The sequence below is a fragment of the Heptranchias perlo genome, chromosome 34 (genome assembly GCF_035084215.1).
Source record: "Heptranchias perlo isolate sHepPer1 chromosome 34, sHepPer1.hap1, whole genome shotgun sequence".
NCBI classification, from domain to species: domain Eukaryota; kingdom Metazoa; phylum Chordata; class Chondrichthyes; order Hexanchiformes; family Hexanchidae; genus Heptranchias; species Heptranchias perlo.
In genome coordinates, this window is record NC_090358.1 from 14,735,551 (window position 1) to 14,762,572 (window position 27,022).

The 27,022-nt window shown below is 41.9% G+C and overlaps 1 protein-coding gene across 3 annotated transcripts in view; it reads right to left on the reverse strand.

The window, feature by feature from the left end:
- galk2 (galactokinase 2) overlaps window positions 1–27,022 on the reverse strand; it is a 105,649-nt gene that overhangs the window by 14,558 nt on the left and 64,069 nt on the right. For all 3 annotated transcript variants that reach the window (XM_067971477.1, XM_067971476.1, XM_067971478.1), the window contains one exon: window positions 14,710–14,920. In XM_067971477.1, coding sequence (XP_067827578.1) covers window positions 14,710–14,920 — 211 coding nt within the window. The remainder of the gene's footprint in view (window positions 1–14,709; window positions 14,921–27,022) is intronic.

The following is a 27,022-nucleotide window of genomic DNA, read 5'->3' on the forward strand; positions in this document are numbered from 1 at the left end:
CCACTTTCCCTCAGCTAATGAATCAGTACTCTACCACATTGAACACCATTTGGAGGAAGCATTGATTGAAAATTCTTTTCAAATAACAGCAGAAAGATAAATCATTTAACTTACAAAATGTCTCGAAACTTCTCAAAGTCCTATAACTTGGAACATAGCTTTTCCTTATAAACCTTACACATGAAATCAGATATTTTCAGCACATTTCCCACACACAAACTCATCAACTGCCTGGCAAAGCAAATATTCACCAAAGAAATTTTGAATCAGAGCCTTCGATTATACCCCCTCATGGTTCTGAAGGGTGAATCGGAAGCCCAAAAGGAATACCTTCACCATAAACAAATGTCAATTAAAAACAGGGCTCAAAGGCAACAGTGGGACTGCCAGACAGGTGGCTTGCCTTAGTGAATCCAGCAGGGTTATTTGGGCTGCCACTGGCTACATAAGACCAACATGCTAGCTACATAGGATTGCTGCACTGGGGTCGGCAGTCACAGCACTCCATGCGCAATGTAAACGTGTCAGCTTAGTGATAGCACTCTTGCCTCGGAGTCAGGAGATTATGGATTAAAGTCCCACTCGAGATTTCAGCACAAAATCTAGGCTGACACTCGAATGCAGAACGGAAGAAGTGCTGCATTGTCGGAAGTGCCATCTTTCGGATGAGACGTTAAACCGTGGCTCTGTCTGCCCTCTCATGTGGATGTAAAAGATCCCATGGCACTATTTTGAAAAAGAGCAATGAAGTTCTCCCCAGTGTCCTGGCCAATATTTATCCCTCAACTAATATCACATTATCTCATTGCTGTTTTGGGGGCCTTGCGGCACAAATTGGCTGCCGCGTTTCCTACATTAAACAGTGACTACACTCCAAAGTACTTAATTGGCTGTAAAATACTATGGGACATTTTGAAGTTGTGAAAGGTGCTATATAAATGCAAGTCTTTATTTTCTAAAGGCACTTGTGTGTAATAGTAGACGCATCACTTTCAGTGCCTAATGTGGTGAAACAATTGAAAAAGCTAACAGATCCAGCCCACCCCCCGCCCTCAACAAAGTCAGAAGCTCACGGCTGAGAGCTTGTTCTCTACAGACATGATTTGCTCTGAGCATAAATCAGAGGGTAAATAACAGAAAATAGGACAAATTAAGTCACCACATCATTACTGCATCATTTGAGGCAGGCACTTCCACCATCACCAGAAAATTGGGTGGGCACACTAACATGGACAGAGATCTGAAAATCAGGTGTATCCATTGGGAAATTTAGGCTAAAGGGTCATACAAGTTTCAAATAATCTACCAGGCAACACTGCAGAGGCAAAAAATGGTGTTGTTCAAAGTGCAGTTGGAAGGAAGGAGTACACATCTCTAAGGAAGCTGTCTGATTTTTCATCCTTCAATCTAATGGGATTTTATATATAATGTGCAACCACATTCTGCTAATTCCACATTTGGAGCAATAAATTGTTGGTGTATTATTTGAGGGGGGAGTGGTAGGGGCACAAGGCTACTTCAATTCTTTTTTTTAATTCTGTTAACATTGTGACCCAAGAAACTATGAAAAATATTTGATAGGGCCGGTCCTAAAAAGATCAAAAAGCGCTGCTCTTGTTCATTAGTATTTTGGTCACAAAAATGATTAAACTACCTAAACAGTAGCTCATATAACAAGACACAAAAGAATATCTATATAAAAGATCAAATGAGTTTTTGTATTGTAGCACGAAGGAAAAACCTACTTGACCTCATCCTCACCAATCTACCTGTCGCAGATGCATCTGTCCATGACGGTATTGGTAGGAGTGACCATCGCACAGTCCTCGTGGAGATGAAGTCCCGTCTTCGCACTGAGGACACCATCCAACGTGGTGTGTGGCACTATCACCGTGCTAAACGGGATAGATTCAGAACAGATCTAGCAGCTCAAAACCGGACATCCATGAGGCGCTATGGGCCATCAGCAGCAGCAGAATTGTATTCCACCATAATCTGTAACCTCATGACCCGACATATTCCTCACTCTACCATTACCAACAAGTCAGGGGATCAACCCTGGTTCAATGAGGAATGTAGAAGAGCATGCCAGGAGCAGCACCAGGCATACCTAAAAATGAGGTGCCAACCTGGTGAAGCTACAACACAGGACTACATGCATGCTAAACAGCAGAAGCAACATGCTATAGACAGAGCTAAGCGATTCCACAACCAACAGATCAGATTTAAGCTCTGCAGTCCTGCCACAGTCGTGAATGGTAAATTAAACAACTAACTGGAGGAGGAGGCTCTGTAAACATCCCCATCCTCAATGATGGCAGAGTCCAGCACGTGAGTGCAAAAGACAAGGCTGAAGCATTTGCAACCATCTTCAGCCAGAAGTGCCGAGTGGATGATCCATCTCGGCCTCCTCCCAATATCCCCACCATCACAGAAGCCAGTCTTCAGCCAATTTGGTTCACTCCACATGATATCAAGAAACGGCTAAATGCACTGGATACAGCAAAGGCTATGGGCCCTGACAACATCCCAGCTGTAGTGATGAAGACTTGTGCTCCAGAACTAGCCAAACTGTTCCAGCACAGCTACGACACTGGCATCTATCCGACAATGTGGAAAATTGCCCAGGTATGTCCAGTCCACAAAAATCAGGCAAAACCAATCTGGCCAATTACCGCCCCATCAGTCTACTCTCAATCATCAGCAAAGTGATGGAAGGAGTCATCGACAGTGCTATCAAGCGGCACTTACTCATCAATAACCTGCTCACCAATGCACAGTGTGGGTTCCGCCAGGACCACTCGGCTCCAGACCTCATTACAGCCTTGGTCCAAACATGGACACAGAGCTGAATTCCAGAGGTAAGGTGAGAGTGACTGCCCTTGACATCAAGGCAGCATTTGACCGAGTGTGGCACCAAGGAGCCCTAGAAAGTTGAAGTCAATGGGAATCAGGGGGAAAACTCTCCAGTGGCTGGAGTCATACTTAGCACAAAGGAAGGTGGTAGTGGTTGTTGGAGGCCAATCATCTCAGCCTCAGGATATTGCTGCAGGAGTTCCTCAGGGCAGTGTCCTAGGCCCAACCATCTTCAGCTGCTTCATCAATGACCTTCCCTCCATCATAAGGTCAGAAATGGGGATGTTCGCTGATGATTGCACTGTGTTCAGTTCCATTCGCAACCCCTTAGATAATAAAGCAGTCCGTGCTCACATGCAGCAAGACCTGGACAACATCCAGGCTTTGGCTGATAAGTGGCAAGTAACATTCGCATCAGATAACTGCCAGGCAATGACCATCTCCAACAAGAGAGAGTCTAACCACCTCCCCTTGACATTCAACGGCACTACCATCAGTGAATCCCCCACTATCAACATCCTGGAGTCACCATTGACCAGAAACTCAACTGGACCAGCCACATAAATACTGTGGCTACAACAGCAGGTCAGAGGCTGGGTATTCTGCGGTGAGTGACTCACCTGCTAACTCCCCAAAGCCTTTCCACCATCGACAAGGCACAAGTCAGGAGTGTGATGGAATACTCTCCACTTGCCTGGATGAGTGCAGCTCCAACAATACTCAAGAAGCTCGACACCATCCAGGACAAAGCAGCCCGCTTGATTGGCACCCCACCCACCACCCTAAATATTCACTCCCTTCACCGCTGGCGCACAGTGGCTGCAGTGTGTACCATCCACAGGATGCACTACACCAACTCGCCAAGGCTTCTTCAACAGCACCTCCCAAACCCGCGACCTCTACCACCTAGAAGGACAAGGGCAGCAGGCGCGTGGGAACAACACCACCTGCACGTTCCCCTCCAAGTCACACACCATCCTGACTTGAAAATATATCGCCGTTCCTTCATCGTCGCTGGATCAAAATCCTGGAACTTCCTACCGTGGGAGAACCTTCAGCACACGGACTGCAGCGGTTCAAGGTGGCGGCTCACCACCACCTTCTCAAGGGCAGTTAGGGATGGGCAATAAATGCTGGCCTTGCCAGCAATGCCCACATCTCATGAACGAATAAAAAAAACCTCATGTTTGTACTTTTACCAGAATATGCCATCAATGTCTGGAAGATGTTCCATCTGTCTGGACACCCCAAATAACTAAGATATGCACCGTGCACAACAGGTCCTGTGATGGTGACTTTGGCAGACTAAAAGGACAGCTGGGAGCTCAGAGCGTAAGATATGGAGGTACTGTACGCAAACAATGGCATGGATTTTCTTCTGAGCGGCAAACGAACAGTACACGCCGCTCATTAGACTTGCACTTACCCATAAACTTTTCTTGTTTTTTTTCCCATGGCAAGTTCCTCTCGTGGGATGCTGAATCCAAAACGCTGCCCTCTACAGGGCACCTGAGACCTGTGTGAATGGAGCAAGCAACTGTCTATCCCCTTAACCAATCAGATTGAAGCACGTTAATAAGCAGCGCAGAGTCAGAACCAGGAAGTGTAAGTTAGAAAAGTGAATTCAATGTCAAATCAGGTAGAGAAAGCGAAATAAAGAGAGGGTAAGCATTATTGAATTAAAAGAAAGAGATAAAAGACAGAATGAATACGTAAAAACATTTTTTTTTTAAATTAAAAAATGACCAACATCAAGTAAAATCTGAAGGAATGAGACCCACACTTGTAAAAGTTAATTTTCAGTGCCAGAGAGGTTGTTTGGCAGTAATTAAGGATTACCACGCCATTAAAAGTGTGCTTAGACTTGAAAAACTTGACATACCTTTTTTTGGTGCGATTAGTTCGTATCCATTAGATCAATGCAGGAACTTCACGCTGTTCCATTCATTTGAACGGTGGGTCAGCCGGCGAGATGCAGTTCTCGCGAAGCTTACGGAGGAACAGGGCATCTGGTACAGCAACTTCCGGATTTCTGTGTTTGACTGCACATGGGCGGTGGCCGGAACTTGCTTTACCAGGTGCACTGAAATAATGGTGAGCTCTGTTAGCCTCACTGTTATTTTCAGAGCAAAATCCGGCCCAATGTTGTTACAGGGTAATTAGAAAGAAAAGGAAATAACTTTTGTAATTAATTTTGTTCCAGACTCCTCTTTATGACACTGAAATGCATGCTGACATAAATGTATAAAAACATCAGCTTTTGGAAGAAAAAGTTACAGCTGTTTCAATTTACTACTTAACTACTTTCTCTTCTGGGAATATATGCATACCCAAAATGCCAATAACTTAAAACTTTTTTTTTAAATTAGCTATTTAAGAAAGATTTCTCTAGAATTATTAAAACTTTTACCAATGATGATAGTATTACTTAAATTGTAATTATAAAAACAAAACGTCTTTAACTTTTCTGAAAATAACTGCAAATTAGTTAGCAGACAAGCAAACTAAATGGCATGGGGCTAGCATGAATCCTGCAGTGCATATTTACAGATGGATGGTTTTTCTTTAAATATATTTCTCAATCGCAAGGCTGTTATTATGAGGCAAGCTGATTTCACAGTGCGCGCTCATTCAAGGCATATCAGAGTTGCGTGAGAGATTTCCATATCTCACACACTCTTGTAAATCACAATTGAACAGTAGTAACCCAAAGAATGAAGTAAACCATGGCTGGTTTTAATTTTAATGCTCAACCTTGCCAATGACTGGGACTGATTCAGAGACTGCCCTTTGGTAAAGCAAGGCTTTATTAGCCAGATCACCTTAAAATACTTTATGATTCTGGTGCTCTCGTCACGTTATGCATTACTAGCCAGAATGGTGTTCCAACTACTGGCTGCATGTCAAAAATTACTCAAGTTCAAGCAAGCTGTGTGACTTGATCAAAAAGCTTTAAAATTTGGGATAAACAAAGTACATCCACTATAAACCATACTTGTTAGGGACATTCCTCTAAGTATCATTGAAGTTAATAATGTGAACATTATTTATAATTCTTTATTCTTGAATTTTTGTAGGAAGAGCTGGAATATAAGTTTTCTTGCTCACAAGTCCAGAGTTACCATTTTTCCCAAGCCCAGACCGTTGAGTAAATCTACCCTTTGATTTTTCAAAATATATTTAAAATCACACAGAAGTATTCAGAATAAGCACAGAGGAAGTCAGCAATAGATCAGCCCACATAAAACTACTTGGGGTGCTTCGGAACAAACCGACCTCAAACTCAGGTGTCTTAGTCATCAAGTTATAGGATGTAGGTTCACACGCATGGTTCCCCACACAGCAAGTTCCAATTCTTAGCCAGGTTGTCTGGGGGAGGTGCTATGTAGAAACAGAGCATTTCTCCAAAGGAAAGAAAGAAGAATGGCAGGCATGTCACCCTGGGTCACTCTAGGTCCTAAAGGCAACTAATGTAGCAACATGTGCAAGGCCCTGAGGGTAGTTTTTCTGTCAAAACTTCTGGCAAGAGCATAGTGTGTGGAAAGAGGACAATTTACATTGAATTTAGGGACGGGGATATAATTAAAGCGATCAAAGGGCAGCAATTAAAAAGAAACATGCCTATTAGACTTATATACAGAACAAAATAAGTACAGAATTTGGGATTAACAATGTTAATTCCTACTAGAAGGCCTGTATAGTTCCATGGTTGATTGTATACTTTTCAGCCAGAGGGTTCCTGGTTCAAATTTATCCCCACCGCCAAGGTTTTTACATAAGTATTTCTTCCACACAAGGGACTAGCCGTAACTGGGCTCCATTCTACCTAGCTGCTAAATGAGTACCATCATCTGGTGGGAAATGAACGCGCATTCTGCAGAAAAGACAAGTCCCTATCCAGAGAAATTGCACACTCCTGACATTGGGCCTACAAACAAGAAGTGAGCATTCTTCGGCAGGCCCTTGAATAAGAATTTGCTGCAGAAAAAAAATTGACTTTGCAGTCTCTGAATCAGTTCCAGTCAATAAGACAGAGCACTGAAATATAAATCCTTGCACATTTGAAGGTTTTTACTCATCTCTGGTTTTCATCATTCTTTCTATGCAAAATAAGATACTGCAAATTATATTAGGTACACTGGACTGTAATTAAAGTAATTGCAGTAAACATAATGTTTGAGATATAAATCAAGCTATTGCCACACTGAAAATTTCAATAAATGTTTAACAAAAGTAAAGATGAGGAGACAAAAGGAACTATCTGACCAAATATATTTATCTGTTGTGTTATAGGTAGACTTTAATGTAAATAGAATTCCATGCTGTTTTTTTCCCCACACTAAACAATGTGTCATTAGATCTAGGCGATATTGCTCACTTAGCAACATGAACCAGTGGTGTTTCCACTCTACATTACAGTGACACAGACACATTTAACACTTCATATCGAAGTAAAGGCATTGCTATCATAGGGGAAGATTTACTCTGTGCAGCCAAATTGTCCTATATCAAAGTTAATTATTTTGCTTCATAGTACACAGAAGAAATGTTCCACTCCATGTCGTCTAACTCCAATCCGTTTAGATATAATGGCTTTTTACTGCTCTTTTGCTGTTCCTACAAATAAGCATCCGAATGAGTTCGTTTATGTAGCTCTCTTATGTAAACATTTACCAACTTTGCAAAATATTGCACCAAATCAGTGAGAGACTCAGCTTCTTAAACGCTAAAAGCTGAGTATGAATAATATGAAGATTACAAGACTGCAATTTTTTTTAAACTTGCTATACGTAAAAACATACATACAAAAAGTTTCCTTGACAAGATTTTAATTCAAGATGCGTTATTCCTCAACATGTATAAAGGCAAATAAACTCATTAAAGATGAGGAATTCTTTTACATTGCAGTACTAGAACATATATATCAGTAGAACATGCAAAATGTGTCTTATGACTGATTTATGAACCGTTGTCAAATTGGTCCAAATTTTCCAGATGAAAATTCAACGGCTACATGCTCTATATACATTTTTGTGCATAATTCGATAATATATTATTTCTACAAGCAGTTCACTAATCACCATGCCTAATATTGTATGTATCTTTAGAAGATTTTTTGGAAACACATTCTATACCGTTTTACTGTAGCTAACACATGGATATATCCTACATATAAAACAGTTCAGCTGAAAGATAGATTTATGAAATTTATAAAGTAACTTTGTTTTCAATGGCATGCACATTTTCCTTCAAGCTGCTATATGTTAAAAGCATTAGCCTCATGAGTTTCAGCTCCAACAGCATTAAATCATGTGGTTACCTTCAGTTTTTAGCAATTTCCATTCAAGCCTGAATCTAACCAGTTGCTTAAGGCAGGTGGCTGTTGAATCTAGGTGACACTTAATGGCATTTTGTATCTGGTATTCCATTTATTCTAGTAAACTGAAAGTCTCTGAGGCCAACATTCATTTGCCATTATAAAATCTGTGAATTATACAATCTGAATCAGATTCCCCTTCAAATAAAAATGACGACATAATGGCCCAAATTTTCTTCTGAAATTACCATAGTTTCGGAGTAGACAGGTGTGGGGAACTGTTCCACTGGCTCCACGATGTCTGTTGCTACTCTGGGATTTTTCCGCCCAAAGTGATGGCAGACGTTAAATACGTCTGCCCATATTTGGACTGGTATATGCAAATTATAGGGAAATGGTGGGAAAATATCTCCAAATGCATTGTCCGTCATTAACGCCTTATTATTGCTGGGTGTCATAAATAGTATTACATTCCAGGTCCCCAAGAGGTGGAGGTTGGGTCACAAAGTGAAAGAGCTGCCTGGCCTAATGCAATTAATTACAAAGTGGTTAATTGCACATGGGAGATATAGAATAAAAAGTTTCTTAAAAAAATGTCTTCAGCTAGCAGCGCTGGCCACGCTATGCTGCAGCAGGAGCCATAAATATTTGCCTTCCCCCACCCCCCACCTCACAGCCAACCACCCAAAAGAGAGATCTAGTCGTGCTGGGAGCCTTCCATAAATATTTAAATCAAACAAAACCCTGGGAATTTGCTGCAGTCAAGCTGATTTAATCCCCGCTCCTCCAAGGCTCAGTGGGTTAAATGCACTCCATGGTGCGATTTGTGGTACACACCCAAAAAAGTCCTGGGTTCTATTCCTAGTTGGTTGTGAGTTAGCTGATCTCAGACAGGCCCTACAATTGACAACAAAATTCTGGGGCCAGGAGGGTGGAAGGTAAAAATCAGCCACTCCCGACCATTATCCAGTGAATCCTACTGGAAGGTGGAAGGTGGACATGGATTTCAGGTGATGCCGCATCATTTGGCTGACAATCTATGTTGATACATGAAGAATGGCCACTTAGGTGAGGTAATAGGGAGCAGCTGGTACCTGTAGAACTGCAGGCCAGCAAAAGTTACCAATGTCATAAGAGGGAGAAAATTGGAAATTTAACGACTTAGATCATGTCTCCCCATAATCTTCCTTTCTCCCATAAAAACAAGTCCAGCCTCAGAAGTCCCTCCTTGTAACTTGTGGTCTTAAGTTTTATTATTATTGTTGTTGCTCTTTGAACCCTCATTTTGTAAATAGGATGCCCAAAACAGCAGATATTATCCAAATTATGGCCTCACCAATGATCTATACAAAATTTAAATAACTTGTTTTGACTCAAGAGTTTTTGATCTTTTTTTAAAAAAACAACTCACTGTCATATACTTTTGCTGGGAGTTGACTATACATATCCACTATTGTGTTGGGGGGGGGGTGAGAAAATTCTAATTTCTAGCATTGTTGCTTGTAAGTTACTAATTTTCTGTTTGCATCCCTTAATTAAGCACTTAGAGTCCAAATTAAACAGCCTGCATTATCCATTATCACAGCATTTTAAAGATATGGATCCTGTCTCCTTTTAATCTGCTTTTCACAGTATTACAATGCATTAGTACTCAGTGACACTTGTAGATTCAAATACTGAGTGCTGGCTACATTATAGGGTCAAAACAAAAACATTTCTTTGGATTGAAGCACATATAAACAATGATTGAGAGTCTGTTCAAGGGCAATTTCATTCATGTATTTAAGCAAGAACAGACAGCTACTATACTGGGGAGTTAAGAGCAGAAAGGTCAACTGATTTTACCACCCTCCTTCCAAAGAATGACCATGCTTTTGCTCAGCACTTCCATGTAGTAACATGGCTGAAATCAGAAACTCAGTAAGTGAAGGTTTGGGGATTCTAACCCACAATTGATGATACCATGTTCTGATGCTGCCGCAGCCCTCATCAGTGCTGTTCCTGAGCTGTCCACTTTGAACTGGCTATTTGTCTCCTAGGTTTGTCTTTCTTCCATTGGAAAATCTGATTTGCCTTTACTGTCTGCCTGGCTTAGATGGTGAACTGACAATGTCCTGTCTAGTCTTACTTTTTCCCCTCATTGTTCTTTTTAAGCATCAGTCTTTATAAAATGTTTTCTTTCTTACCCTTTATTTTTTATTATTCCTATTTTTCTGTCCATGCTCTCACTGTAATTTAGAAGAATCTAACTCATTTAGATTAAGCTGAGAAAGAAGCTTTCATGGGCCCAATGTCTTTTTCTCACCATTGACTCATAATTTCTTTTGAGAAAATGCAGCAACTGTATAACAAGGCTGGTGAAGACATAGCAGCAACAGCACAAAAGCTATGTTGTGAAAGAATAGGCTGCAGCTGTCAAGAGTCTGTAATATATACTATGGGAAGGCAACAAGACTCTTTTGCTAAAAATCACAAAGATATCACTAGGACCTAGGTTGAAAGTAACAACTGTGCTATTAAAATTGAAAGGGATTTGATGGAAGAACATTCCTTCAGCACCAGCATCTAGGTTTGAATCTAGCACAGGCTGATGGCGTGAAAATCTCTCCGATGACTGAAAATAAAATGACTTTGGACAGTCAAAACTCAGATCTACTGAGATATGAACCGATGGCACAAAGTACTTATAATGCAGCATTAAACTGTCAATGTTACCAAAAGAGGCAACAGGAGTGTTAAATAAAAATGTGACACTAATATAGTAATGAATGCTCTTCTAAAGTTGCACTTTAGGCACATTGTTCAGTAGAGTAGAGCTAGTTTTATTTGGCCTTCACCGTATGCTATAACTGAGCTGAAAGCACTTGACATTAACATTAGATCCAAAAATTCTCCAGTACAAAAATTCAGCCAGTTGTGTTTTTCTAAAGAAAAAGGCATCCTCCCATTTGGAGGTATTTAAAAAGATACGTTTACATTTTTTGGCCTGATGCAAATACATGGAGATCATTATAAAGACAACAGCAATATTCTCTTAGTAAACCCATCACTGTAACTATGTGACACCATTTTATTATGCACAACGGAGTTGTTATGATCAATTCATTTTTTAGCTTACCCATAGCCATGACTACTTCAGGTATAGGTGATTCAAATATCCACTATATTATTACATATTGCACCTAGTCAACATCCTTACACCCATCAGTCTGTGCTAGATTCAAACCTAGATGCTGGTGCTAAAGGAATGTTGTTCTATCAAATCCCTTTCATTTTTTTTTAGAAGAAAGGCATTTTGCCAGAAAGCTATTACTGGGTTCTTCCGACCAGGAGCCAGAAATTTACAAGAAGATACAATTAACCTCTAAGTGACCCCAGGAATTTACAAACAGTTAAAATCATTTACTTTTGTCTATTTAGACCACTTTGCCACAGGGATGATTTAAACAATTGCCTTAAAAGAATAACCAAGTTTAAACACTCTCTTTTTTCCTCTCTCTCTCAATCCAATCTTTCCTTCCCTCTCTTTATTTCTCTTTCTGTACCTGATTCACTCACCAAGGTCCCAGATGCCGCGTTGCCCTCCGTTATCAGCTCGCACTTCCAGCAACTTACAGGGCAAAACATTTTCGAGCTGAAGGGTGCTGGAAAAAGTCTAACTAACGACGTATGCCGCAAGATGTCCTGCTCCAGCAAGATTTGGGCCAAGGTCAGAGGCTGGGTATTCTGCGGCGAGTGACTCACCTCCTGACTCCCCAAAGCCTTTCCACCATCTACAAGGCACAAGTCAGGAGTGTGATGGAATACTCTCCACTTGCTTGGATGAGTGCAGCTCCAACAACACTCAAGAAGCTCAACACCATCCAAGATAAAGCAGCCCGCTTGATTGGCACCCCATCCACCACCCTAAACATTCACTCCCTTCATCACCGGCGCACAGTTTGCTGCAGTGTGTACCATCCACAGGATGCACTGCAGCAACTCGCCAAGGCTTCTTCGACAGCACCTCCCAAAACCACGACCTCTACCACCTAGAAGGACAAGGGCAGCAGGCACATGGGAACAACACCACCTGCACGTTCCCCTCCAAGTCACACACCATTCCGACTTGGAAATATATCGCCGTTCTTTCATCGTCGCTGGATCAAAATCCTAACAGCACTGTGGAAGAACAGTCACCACACGGACTGCAGCGGTTCAAGAAGGCGGCTCACCACCACCTTCTCAAGGGCAATTAGGGATGGGCAATAAATGCCGGCCTCGCCAGCGACGCCCACATCCCATGAATGAATAAAAAAAAATGTCTCTCATTCATTAAGGAACATTTTGTACCTTAAACAACGATCACTTCAGGAAATGAACCACAACAAAAATGACTGCACTACTGCACAGCAAACAACTACTTATATGTAATCAGCAAGCAAATGTAACATAATATTATTTGAAGAAAAGCAGGGAGTTCTCCATGCATACTGGAAAACATTCCTCTCTCAATTGATGCCACCAAAAAAAGAAATGAACTTCTCATTTATAAGTCCTTTATCTCATTGCTGTTAGTGGGCCCTGCTGGCACAGTATGGTTGTGCTATCTGCCTACGTAACAAGTCTTGCATTTCAAAAAGTAATTTATCATGTGAAGCCCTTTGAGATGTTTCAATTACATGATAAGCTGCTATTTAAATGGAAGCATACAACAGATTTGTAAGAAAGTCGCAAATGAACACTGCCTGGTGGACTTTTAAATACATTATAGTTGACAGTTTTAATAGGGTGGAGAGCTATCCTCAGCTTGAATGAAATTTAAGGTTAGCAGTTCACAGATAATTACAGATGAGGAAGGTCATTTGGTCTATCTTCGTTCATCTATCCATAAGGACCTAAACGATTGCACATTACAGCATCCAACTGGTTCTTGAATGATTCCAGGGTTTTTGCCCCCATTACCAGGAGTCCTTTCCATGTACTGATCACACTGAGTGAAGAACTTCCTGATGTCAGTCCTCAATTTTCTTTTAACTAGTTTGAACCTGTAGAAATTTTAAGTAGCTTTCTGAATTTAGCTTTTCCATACCATTTACGATCATATACTTCCATAAGATCACCTCTCAGATGCCTCCTTTCAAGGTCCAAGTCTCTCTTCATAACTCAAACCTCTAACACTAGGGATTGTAAAAGAATGGATTGGATTATTAAATACTAAATATGTATCTCCAATACTAAAGACTGGAGGGCTACATCAAGACTTCCCCTAAACAATTTTAAAATTTGGTTTCCAGTGGCTTCAGCATGTACAAGTTCAGGTTTACGATTCGACTGATTCCTCAAACTTATTAGACATGAAGTTAACTCATTTTGCAGCTGTTATATGACAAAAATAATGCAAATTTTGAAAGCTGCTAAGGACTCCTAAAACTCAGTTCAAAGAAGAAATGTGATTTTGCAAATATACAACATTTTACCTCCCCCTTAGTTGTCTACTCAGAGAAAAGCAACATAGTTATGGGCACCATCACCCAGAATGTACATTTAGCAGTACAAGAGATAATCCCTTCATCCATCTGTCCCTCAATGAACAGACCATTTGGCCAATAGTGATATTATTACTTTAGTTTCAAAGTCAGAAACTGTAATTCATGTTAAAATGAAGGGAAAAGAAAACAGAAAATGATGGCCTGGAAACTGCTGTTTTTGATACGAGTACCATCTGATCAATGAATGATGTTTCTGCTGGCATTGTTGTTGACAGTAACTGCTTACTATATAAGGATTAAGACACAGGAACTAGAGACTAATAGATAGAACTTATCACCTGCCCTCCAATTTTCAAGTTGCAAGAGATAAACTGGCTTTATTTCTGCACTGTAGAGTTTTTTCTAATGGCCTGTAAGCTCTCTGACATATACTGTCCTTCAGTTGTGCATTCAAATGGCATTGGGGGCAGGATACTCACTATTTGGCCTCAACTTATCCACTCAGCCAAACTACCCAATCTCCTTTCGTCTAAAAACTGCCTAGCGGTCATTTAAATATTCCAATTTTGTTGGTGCAGCGAAATGCACTAGTCAACACTTGGGTAACATTATCACTGAAGATAACCCACTGTCACTTGCCAAGAAGAATATCCAGGCTATTATAGCAATTAATAATTCCATGCTAATCCACAATGGTAATTCATAGAAGTGGCAATAAAATGATAAATATCTGAGTTATCAGTGTAGGGACAAAAAGTCATGCTTTTGGAAGAGTTGCGTTGAAACCTTGGCATGATAGTATTTTACACTTGTTTTTTTGCTGTGACAAATTATGAGTAGTATGTTCTTCATGCTTGTGAAATAATTGGAATGCAACCGCATTGGTGTGATATCTTTTCTCATGACTCTCCCCGCCCAAAAAACCTAGAATGTAAATTTCCCAAATTGTTTCTCAAAAGTACTGTTTTAATGTTATTAAGCAAAACCATACGTTGGCCTAGAAACAAAGTTCAAGAAGGCATAAAGTGATTACAATACTAGTCAGAGTTTTGACTAGGGACTCACCATTGTGTGTGTTCTGGCTGAGAATGCTGCTGAATAGCTCCCCTTGGCTGATCCCAAGACGTTGACAAACTTCCTCTCTGCTGTAAGGTTCTGGGTGCAGCATTTGCTCCACAGTTGAAAGCATTGTCTCCAGACTGACTCCCAACTCAGTATGCAAGTCTCCCAATTTTAACAATTTTTGCCACTCAAGACCCTTTGCTTTTGCTAGAATCTAAATATCAAAAGGAGTCACATATTTAGCATTACTTGAAAGATTATATAAACAGGTCTCCTGCGACATCACAAATAGCTTCACGACAACAACAACTTGCATTTACATAGCGCCTTTAACATAGTAAAATGTCCCAAGGCGCTTCACAGGAGCGTTATCAAACAAAATTTGATACCAAGCCACATAAGGAGGTACTGGGACAGGTGACCAAAAGTTTGGTCAAAGAGGTAGGTTTAAAGGAGCATCTTAAAGGAGGAGAGAGGTGGAGAGGCAGAGAGGTTTAGGGAGGGAATTCCAGAGATTAGGGCCTAGGCAGCTGAAGGCACAGCCACCAATGGTGGAGCGATTAAAATCAGGGATGCGTAATAGGCAAGAATTGGAGGAGTGCAGAGATCTCGGAGGGTTGTAGGGCTGGAGGAGGTTACAGAGATAGGGAGGGGCGAGACCATGGTGGGATTTGAAAACAAGGATGAGAATCGAGGCGTTCCTGGACTGGGAGCTAATGTAGGTCAGCGAGTACAGGAATGATGGGAGAACGGGACTTGGTGCGAGTTAGCATATAAGCAGCAGAGTTTTGGATGAGCTCAAGTTCATGGAGGGTGGAAGATGGGAGGCCAGCCAGGAGAGCGTTGGAATAGTCCAGTCTGGAGGTAACAACGGCATGGATGAGGGTTTCAGTGGCAGATGAACTGAGGCAGGGGCGGAGACGGGCGATGTTACGGAGGTGGAAGTAGGCGGTCTTGGTGATGGAGATTCACAAGACAATTAGTTCAGTCGGGGCGTTCTCTAGTACAATACCATACAATATCTTTGATGATATAGTAACCATATGATCTCAGAAATCATGGGATCTGAAAAAATCATCATCAAATTTAGAAGAGTTTCTTATCTGCTGATAACATCTCAGAATTCAGCATACCTGAAATCTTACAAAGTTTGTATTTTTCTTCAGCTTGCAGCCCACTTTCACATCATGTGTCAGGCAAAGAAAATCATGAATTATGGGCAACCTATAATCATCCCTTTGCACATATATCACGCACACTAGAAAATAACTCAAGCCATAACTATTCCTTGAGAAATGTGCTGATCCATCCATACACTTTCCAGCCAACATTGAAATTAAAATCTCAAAAAAAGAACTTTTAGCGCAGAATATTTTGGCTTTATGCGTTAAGTTTCTAGCCCAATATGAAAGCTAATGATGTCTTTACATATACTACTATGGAAAACAAAGCCATTAAGATGTGCTTCAGTGGAACACTGGGAATTGTTATGAAGGTTTGACAAGCTGAATTAAATTTTTAATTCCATAAGAATGTCCAATTTCACCACTTATGTAGTCAGAGACATGGTGATTTATTCACAATAGGTTATTTTCCTGTCAGGATCTGATCAAACCTTGCGCTATCACAAGTTACACACTTACATGCTTCCATCACTTCACAGGCCACATCTACTTTCATGTATCTCACCTGAGCACCAGCCTGTTACTCTCCACTTCTCCTCTTACTCCCATTCTATCTCACAACCTCAGCATCTCCCCATTTGCTCTTTTCAGCTGCTATGTTGGTCTGCTGTCAACTTGACCACATTTCCATTATAAATATAAAGATCTAAATGTGACACAAAAACAACCGCACTGCAGATCATTTATAGAATGACAGAATTTTACAACATAAAAGGAAGCCATTCAGCCCATCACACCAATGCTGGCTCTCTGAAAAAGCCATCCACTTAATTCCAGTTCCTTGCCCTTGCCCTAAAGCGGTTAAATTTTTTCTTTTTCAAATATTTATCCATTTCCCTTTTAAAAGCTATTATGGATTCTGCTCCCACCACTATTTATGGTAAGATGTTCCAAATTCTAATAACACTGCATAAAAACTTGCTTCTAGCTTCTCCCTTCTCCCTTTGGTCTTTTGGTGATTATTTTAAATTTATGCCTTCTAATTACCGATTCACTGGCCAATGGAAACAGTATTTCCCTATTTATCTTTTCAAAACCCTTCATAGCTTTGAACACCTCAATCAGACCTACCCTTAACCTTCTCTGTTCTACTTAAAAAGAGTCGGAGTTCCTCCACATAACTAAGCCTCTATTCCTTGTATCATCCTAGTGAATTTCTTCTGCACCCTCTCCATAGCCTTGATACTCTGTAAAATAGAGCACTCAAAACTGGACACAACTTTCTAACTGCAGCTTAACTGATGATTTGTAGAGGTTTAGAATTAACTCTCTGCTTTTTTACTCCATGCCCCTATTTAAAAAACATCTAGGAAACATTTTTTAAAATAAAAACAGCTTTATCAACTTGTCCTCCCACTTTTAAATTGTGTATTTCATCCCCCAGGTTTTGCTGCTCCTCTACTCTTTTTTAAAGTTTTACTATTTAGTGTACATTTCCTCTCCTTATTCTTCCTCCCAAAATATATCACATTCTCCACATTAACTTTTATCTGACATCCACCTGCCCAATTTATTAAACTTATCAATGTCCTCCTGAAATCACAATCCTCTTCACAGTTATCCATGTTTCCTATTTTTGTGTTATCAACAAATGTTCATATTGCACCCCTTATACCCAAGCTATAACTTTTCTATATACTGAGAGCAAAGGACCCAATACTGACCTCTGTTTCCATCCCTCCAATCTGAAAACATCTATTAACCACTACTCTGTTTTCTGATCTTCAACCAACTTCCTATCCATGCTGCCACAGTTCCTTTAATATGACGTGCCTTCATTTTATCAACAAGCCTCCTATGCAGCAACATAACAGAGGCCTTTTGAAGATCCATATATATATATATATATATATATATAAAATCTACTAAATATCCTTTATCAATATACTCAAAGAAATTGATTAAACATGCCAGACACAACTTTTACAAATCCATGCTGGATGTCTTTAATTAATCCATGTCTTTTTAAGTGAATATTAATGTTATCCCACATTATGTCCCCTGTAAGCTACCACTACAAGTGTTAGGCCGATTGGTCAAAGTTACCTGATTTATTCCGTTCCCTTTTGAATGGGGGCATTACACTGGCAAACCTCCAGTCCTCTGGAACGACGTTCAAGGATAATTGAGAGATTGCGGTCAGAGCCTTTTCCATTCTTTAACGTTCTAGAGCATCCTGGGATGCGTGCCATTTTAAACAGAACTGCCAGTACTACTTTTAATTAAATTTCTTTATGAATAAATAATCTGACATCTTAAAATTGTTTTCCACAAAGTTCTAACTGTTCATAATTTTTCTGAATTGAGCATAACATTTTGTAATTCTACATTTTCACCAGTAAATTATGTCAGGTACAGCAGCAAAGAAAACCATGTGTCTGAATTTACTAATCTCAGCGCAATGGTAATGAGATTTTGCAAGGTGCACTTATTTAAATAATTATTCAGCATTCCCAGCACGGACTGGGCCAAGCACTGAGAATACGCAGGTCACGGGGGCAGGATATCTGTCACAGCAGCAGATCTAAAGAGCAATGTCAGGGCTATTCTGTTGACGCCTGCAGGACAAAGAAGCCCATGACAAAACAGTGTAGTAAACAGTGAGGTGGATAGTAATAGACTTCAAGAGGACATAGACAGGCTGGTGGAATGGGCAGACACATGGCAGATGAAATTTAAAGCAAAAAGTGCAAAGTGATACATTTTGGCAGTATAAACTAAATGATACAATTCTAAAGGGGGTGCAGGAACAGAGAGATCTGGGGGTATACGTGCACAAATCTTTGAAGGTGGCGGGACAGGTTGAGAAAGTGATTAAAAAAGCATACGGGATCCTGGGCTTTATAAATAGAGGTATAGAGTACAAAAGCAAGGATATTGAACCTTTATAAAACATTGGTTTGGCCACAACTGGAGTATTGTGTCCAATTCTGGGCACTGCACTTTAGGAAGTATGTGAAGGCCTTAGAGGGGTGCAGAAAAGATTTACTAGAATGGTTCCAGGGACGAGGGATTTCAGTTACATGAACAGACTGGAGAAACTGGGGTTGTTCTCCTTAGAGCAGAGAAGGTTAAGAGGAGATTTGATAGAAGTGTCCAAAATCATGAAAGGTTTAGATAAAGTAAATAAAGAGAAGCTGTTCCCATCGGCGGAAGGGTCGAGAATCAGAGGACACAAATTTAACGTGATTGGCAAAAGAACCAAAGGCAACATGAGGAAAAACTTTTTTTTTTACACCGCGAGTAGTTATGATCTGGAATGCACTGCCTGAAAGGGTGGTGGAAGCAGATTCAATCGTGGCTTTCAAAAAGGAATGGGATAAATACTTGAAGGGAAAAAAATTGCAGGGCTGTGGGGAAAGAGCGGGGGAATGGGACTAACTGGTTTCCTCTTACAGAGAGCCGGCACGGGCTCAACGGGCTGAATGGCCACCTTCTGTGTTGTAACGATTCTATGATTCTAACTAAAGGGAGAGGCTACCAATTGGCAAGCATTGCACAATCTGGAATCCCTAACCTACCTTGAGAAAACAACCTGCAAATCGCTGACTTGGAATCAAAAGGGGGTCATGTGGTAGGGCATCCTTAGGGATCCACAAGGAACCACAACGAACCACAACGTGCAGGTCCAGAGCACACTGAGCCTAGCACTTCGCAGCATACTGCGGCATTCAATCCATCTGCAGTAAGCACCGGCATAGAATATCCACTCTGGGAATTTCAGATTTAGATGGAGCAGGGAGCATCAGGTGAAACACACAGTACGAGTGATGAGGAACAAATACAGGAAGCAGCAGAGGAACAAGAGAAGTTGGCTGGAGGGCTAGCTCAAGGTCACCCAACTGCTGAGGGTGCGTCCAGGGTCTACATACAAAAGAATGATTTTTTCTGAGCACCGTCAATTCATACAGTCATTTAAGAGTATACAAAGCACCCTACAAAGTGTTTCCACTAGTATGGAGGAGTCCAATAGTTGTACCTGTGTAGTGGTATTTGATGCTTCATAGAATTAACGTCAATCTTTGAGTGCACAGCACCTCCAGGACAATTTGTTGTGGTGCCTCCAATTCACAGAGGTCCTAAGTTCTGCTGTAGTCCCCCTCGGGAATGTACTAGCTAATGCCACAGAAGCACTAAACTCCAATGTTAATAATCTCAATTGACCTTGCTAGGGAATGGGCTGGACAGTACTTTGACACAGGGCTTAAACATTTCAGCCTTGCGGTCTGCTCCCAACCCCACCCCAAGCTCAGGGTGTACATGTATGATCAGCACATGAGCAGAACATTTAGCCTCATGTTACAAGAAAATGAAGTGCAATGATAATATCAGCATCCTTTGGGTGCAGCTCAGCAGATACATTGTTGATGGTTTCAACAATGCACCTGGCTTTTCATTTCAGGGCAAACTATTGATTTGGATTCCATGTCCCTCTTATTTTTTTAGGAATTCCCTCAAGAACAATATTTCTGTATTAGCATGGTTTCATGAAAAATTTCACTGTTCTTTACTTGTAACTATGCTATGCACGTATTTTTTTTTCAATGTATTTTTACTTCCTTTCTTTTAGGTACCCTTGCAACACTCACCACTCCCTAACCTGCTCGCAGACTCTAGTATTTTGACTACTAGTAGGTGCATGAGAGTGCCCTGGAATGACTTGCTCTTTTAATTTTCCTTCCCTCCACTTGAGGAATTACATAATTTACATTCACCGTCTGTCAGCATTGCAAAGGTCAAAACCTCCCTTTATTGGGAATCACAGGCCTCAAACCACATCCTACCAACTGCCACCACAATGCTGTCACGGGGTCACTAATTCACATGAGTGGTTTTGGCATTATTATATGCTTATGAATGTCAGGAGATCCCAGAGATTGACTCACAGCACTAAATTCACTAGTAGTTATTTAAGTAATGGCATTCTTCAGTCGTCCTTCCAGCCCAGCACTGTGCCCCAGTTCCTGACCTGGACCTAGCTCTGACATCTCCTTTTCTTCCATGCTTCCTAGCACTAGGCTACAACCAGCGATTATTTCAAAGGTCCCATAGCACTATCATCATTTGTTTATAGTGCTGTAACCATTTTTAAAACAAATTGCTGATTCCCAGTTCAGTGCTAGGAACCAGCTTTAAAAATTTGATATGGGTGAAATAGGACTCTGAGTCTCAGCCTCAGTTTCTTCAGTTGGGCTTCTACCCCAGCATCTACTCACACATCTGTCCAGACACTGCCCTGTTCCTTCTTACAATTTCCCAACTACAAGCTCACTGCCTCCCACCCTCAGCATCTCTCCTCGCCCTATACCTCCTTTTATGTACCACCCCAAGTACCCTAACTACCCATTTCCTTCCCACCCCTCACCCATTTCCTCTTTCTACCACCATTTCCTGCTCTAGCCATCCATTCCTTCCCACTCTCCTTTTCACATCTGGTGATACACCTCTTCTCCTTCAAAGTGGTTTCCATAGTTCATCAAAATCACTTCCATCCTCCTTTACTGAGAATTAATTAATTTCAGATCAGCCAGCCTATGGATAAGCTGACTGAACAACAAGGTCACATAGGCCTGAATTCAAACATTTGCAACTCAGGCAGAATATTGGTTTAGTGGCAGTTAGTGAGCATACAACTTTGCTGGTAAATTAAAAAAAGCTTGCATTTATATAACTGATCACATCTGAATTATACATATAGTCAATGTTATGTAGGCAAACACAGCTGTTATTTTTCACACCATAAATTCTCACAAACAGCAATGCAATAAATGATCAGGTAATCAATTTTTTTTGGTGGTGTTGGTTGAGGGAAGAATGTTGGTCAGGACATTGGGAGATTTTTCTGCTTTTTTCTTCCCCCCACATAGTGTCATAGTGTCCTTAATGTCCACTGGAACAAACATCTCAGTTTAATGTCATGAATGTCACTGAGCAGCTGCAGAACATTCTGGGGGGGCGGGGGTGGTGGGGAGGGTGAACAGCCAGAGGTCGTGGTCCATATCGGGACCAACGACATAGGTAGAAAGAGGGATGAGGTCCTGCAGGCAGAGTTTAAGGAGTTAGGAAAAAGATTAAAAAGCAGAACCTCAAAAGGTAGTAATCTCCAGATTACTCCCAGTGCCATGCGCTAGTAAGAATAGAAATAGGAGGATAGAGCAGATGAATACGTGGCTGTAAAGGTGGGAGGTGGGACCTGTACAAGCTGGATGGGTTGCACCTCAACAGGGCCGAGACCAATATCCTTGCGGGGAGGTTTGCTGGTGCTGTTGGGGAGGGTTTAAACTACCTTGGCAGGGGGATGGGAACCGGAGTGTGGATTCAGATGGGATAAAGTCAGAACTGGAAATGGAAAGCAGAAAATTAGTGAGTGAGTCTGGAAGGCAGAGGGAACGAAGGTTAGAAAATAAACAACAGGAGAAGTTTGGCAGTCCTTAAATGTATTTACCTCAATGCAAGGAGTATAGGAGCTGAGGGCACAGATAGACACGTGGCAGTATGATATCTTAACTATTACAGAAACATGGCTTAAAGAGGGGCAGGACTGGTTACAGGGTTTTCAGACGCGATAGAGGGGGGATAAAAAAGGAGGGGGCGGTGGCAATTTTGGTTAAGGAAACAGTTACAGTTGTGAGGAGGGATGATATTTTAGAAGGAGCATCAAATGAGGCCTTATGGGTTGAGCTAAAGAACAAAAAGGGGCAGTCACACTACTGGGCGTGTACTATAGACCCCCAAACAGTCAGAGAGAGATAGATGAGCAAATATGTGGGCAAATTTCTGAGAAGCGTAAAAACAAAAGGGCAGTAATAGTAGGGGATTTCAACTATCCTAATATTAACTGGGATACAAACAGTGTGAATGGTATAGAGGGCGCAGAATTCTTAAATTACACGCAGGAGAATTTTTTTTAGCCAATATATAGCAAGCCCAACAAGAATGGGGGGCAGTTCTGTATTTAGTTCTAGGAAATGAAGAGGGGCAGGTGGAAGTAGCAGCAGTGGCAGAGCATTTTGGTGGTAGTGATCATAATACAGTTAGTTTTAGCATAGTTATGGAAAAGGACAAAGACAGAGCAGGAGTTAAAGTTTTCAATTGGGGAAATGCCAATTTTATTAAACTGAGAAGTGATTTAGCAGAAGTAAACTGGAAACAGCTACTTGAAGGTAAATCAGTGTCAGAGCAGTGGGAGACATTCAAAGGGATGATTCAAGGGGTTCAGGGTAAACATGTTTCCACAAAGAAAAAGGGAGGGGCTGCCAAATCTAGAGCCCCCTGGATGTCAAGAAGCATTCAGGCAGAAAAAGAAAGCCTATGATAGACACCAGGATCTCAATACTATGGAAATCTTAGAGGAGTATACAAAGTGCAGGGGTGAAGTTAAAAAGGAAATTAGGAAAGCAAAGAGAGGGCATGAAAAAATATTAGCAGGTAAAATCAAAGAAAACCCAAAGATGTTTTATAAATACATTAAGAGCAAGAGGATAACTAAGGAAAGAGTAGGGCCTATTAGAGACTAAAAAGGTAAACTATGTATGGAGGCGGAAGATGTGGGTATAGTTCTTAATGAATACTTTGCATCTGTCTTCACAAAGGAGAGGGATGATGCAGAGATTGAAGTTAAGGAGGAGGAGTGTGAAATATTGGATGGGATAAACATAGTGAGAGAGGAAGTATTAAGGGGATTAGCATTTTTGAAAGTGGAAAAATCACCAGGGCCAGATGTAATGTATCTCAGGCTGTTAATAGAAGCCAGGGAGGAAATAGCGGAGGCTTTAACAATCATTTTCCAAACTTCACTGGATACAGGCGTAGTGCCAGAGGATTGGAGGACTGCTAACATTGTACCGTTGTTTGAAAAGGGAGCGAAGGATAGATTGAGTAATTACAGACCAGTCAGCCTAAACCTCGGTGGTGGGCAAATTATTGGAATCAATTCTGAGGGACAGGATAAACTGTCACTTAGAAAGGCACGGACTAATCAAGGACAGTCAGCACGGATTTGTCAAGGGGAGGTCGTGTCAGACTAACTTGATTGAATTTTTCGAGGAGGTAACAAGGAGGATTGATGAGGATAGCGCAATTGATGTAGCCTAGATGGATTTTAGCAAGGCTTTTGACAAGGTCCCACATGTCAGATTGGTCAAAAAAGTAAAGGCCCATGGGATCCAGGGGAATGTGACAAATTGGATCCAAAATTGGCTCAGTGGCAGGAAACAAAGGGTAATGGTTGACGGGTGTTTTTGCAACTGGAAGGCTGTTTCCAGTGGGGTGCCGCAGGGCTACGTACTATGTCCTTTACTTTTTGTGGTATACATTAACGATTTGGACTTAAACGTAGGGGGTATGATTAAGAAATTTGCGGATGACACAAAGATAGTGAGGAGGAAAGTTGTAGACTGCAGGAAGATTTTAATGGACTGGTCAGATGGGCAGAAAAGTGGCAAATGGAGTTTAATCCAGAGAAGTGTGAGGTAATGCATTTGGGGAGAGCAAAGAAGGCAAGGGAATACATAATAAATGAGAGGATACTGAAAGGTGTAGAGGAAGTGAGGGACCTTGGAGTGTATGTCCACAGATCCCTGAAGGTAGCAGGACAGGTAGTTAAGAAGGCCTATGGAATGCTTTCCTTTATTAGCCGAGGCATAGAATATAAAAGCAGGGATATTATGCTGTAACTGTATAAAACACTAGTTAGGCCACAGCTTGAGTACTGCACATGGTTCTGGTCACCACATTACAGGAAGGATGTAATTGCACTAGAGAGGGTGCAGAGGACATTTAACCAGGATGTTGCCAGGACTGGAGAATTTTAGCTATGATCACAGATTGGATAGGCTGGGGTTGTTATCCTTGGAACAGAGGAGGCTGGGGGGTGATTTAATTGTGGTGTGCAAAATTATGAGGGGCCCAGATAGAGTGGATAGGAAGGACTTATTTCCCTTAACGAAGGGGTCAATAAGCAGGGGACATAGATTTAAAGTGATTGGGAGAAGGATTAGAGCGGAAATGGGGATTTTTTTTTTAACCCAGAGGGTGGTGGGAGTCTGGAACTCACTGCCTGAGAGGGTGGTAGAGACAGAAACCCTCAACTCATTTAAAAAATACCTGGATGTGTACCTGAAGAGCCGTGACCTGCAGGGCTACGGACCAAATGTGGTAAAGTGGGATTAGGCTAGCTGGCTTGTTTCTTTTTTTTATTATTCGTTCATGGGATGTGGGTGTCGCCGGCGAGGCCAGCACTTATTGCCCATCCCTAATTGCCTTTGAGAAGGTGGTGGTGAGCCGCCTTCTTGAACTGCTGCAGTCCGTGTGATGAAGGTTCTCCCACAGTGCTGTTCGGAAGGGAGTTCCAGGATTTTGACCCAGTGACGATGAAGGAACGGCGATATATTTCCAAGTCAGGATGGTGTGTGACCTGGAGGGGAATGTGCAGGTGGTGGTGTTCCCATGTGCCTGCTGCCCTTGTCCTTCTAGTTGGTAGAGGTCGAGGGTTTGGGAGGTGCTGTCGAAGAAGCCTTGGCGAGTTGCTGCAGTGCATCCTGTGGATGGTACACACTACAGCCACAGTGCACCAGTGGCGAAGGGAGTAAATGTTTAGGGTGGTGGATGGGGTGTCAATCAAGTGGGCTGCTTTGTCCTGGATGGTGTCGAGCTTCTTGAGTGTTGTTGGAGCTGCACTCATCCAGGCAAGTGGAGAGTATTCCATCACACTCCTGACTTGTGCTTTGCAGATGGTGGAAAGACTTTGGGGAGTCAGGTGGTGAGTCAGTTGCCACAGAATACCCAGCCTCTGACCTGTTCTTGCAACCACAGTATTTATATGGCTGGTCCAGTTAAGGTTCTGGTCAATGGTGACCCCCAGGATGTTGATGGTGGGGGATTCAGCGATGGTAATGCCGTTGAATGTCAAGGGGAGGTGGTTAGACTCTCTCTTGTTGGAGATGGTCATTGCCTGACACTTGTCTGGCGCGAATGTTACTTGCCACTTATCAGCCCAAGCCTGGATGTTGTCCAGGTCTTGCTGCATGCAGGCTCGTACTGCTTCATTATTTGAGGGGTTGCGAATGGAACTGAACACTGTGCAGTCATCAGCGAACATCCCAATTTCTGACCTTATGATGGAGGGAAGGTCATTGATGAAGCAGCTGAAGATGGTTGGGCCTAGGACACTGCCCTGAGGAACTCCTGCAGCAATGTCCTGGGGCTGAGATGACTGGCCTCCAACAACCACTACCATCTTCCTTTGTGCTAGATATGACTTCAGCCACTGGAGAGTTTTCCCCCTGATTCCCACTGACTTCAATTTTACTAGGGCTCCTTGGTGCCACACTCGGTCAAATGCTGCCTTGATGTCAAGGGCAGTCACTCTCACCTCACCTCTGGAATTCAGCTCATGTCCATGTTTGGACCAAGGCTGTAATGAGGTCTGGAGCTGAGTGGTCCTGGCGGAACCCAAACTGAGCATCGGTGAGCAGGTTATTGGTGAGTAAGTGCCGCTTGACAGCACTGTCGACGACACCTTCCATCACTTTGCTGATAATTGAGAGTAGACTGATGGGGCGGTAATTGGCCAGATTGGATTTGCCTGCTTTTTGTGGACAGGACATACCTGGGCAATTTTCCACATTGTCGGGTAGATGCCAGTGTTGTAGCTTTACTAGAACAGGTTTGCTAGAGGCGCAGCTAGTTCTGGAGCACAAGTCTTCAGCACTACAGCCAGGATGTTGTCAGGGCCCATAGCCTTTGCTATATCCAGTGCACTCAGCCATTTCTTGATATCACGTGGAGTGAATCGAATTGGCTGAAGACTGGCTTTTGTGATGGTGGGGATATCGGGAGGAGGCCGAGATGGATCATCCACTTGGCACTTCTGGCTGAAGATGGTTGCAAAAGCTTCAGCCTTGTCTTTTGCACTCACGTGCTGGACTCCGCCATCATTGAGGATGGGGATGTTTATAGACCGTTAGTTGTTTAATTTTCCTCCACCATTCACGACTGGATGTAGCAGGACTGCAGAGCTTTGATCTGATCCATTGGTTGTGGAATCGCTTAGCTCTGTCTATAGCATGTTGCTTCCACTGTTTAGCATGCATGTAGTCCTGAGTTGTAGCTTCACCAGGTTGGCACCTCAT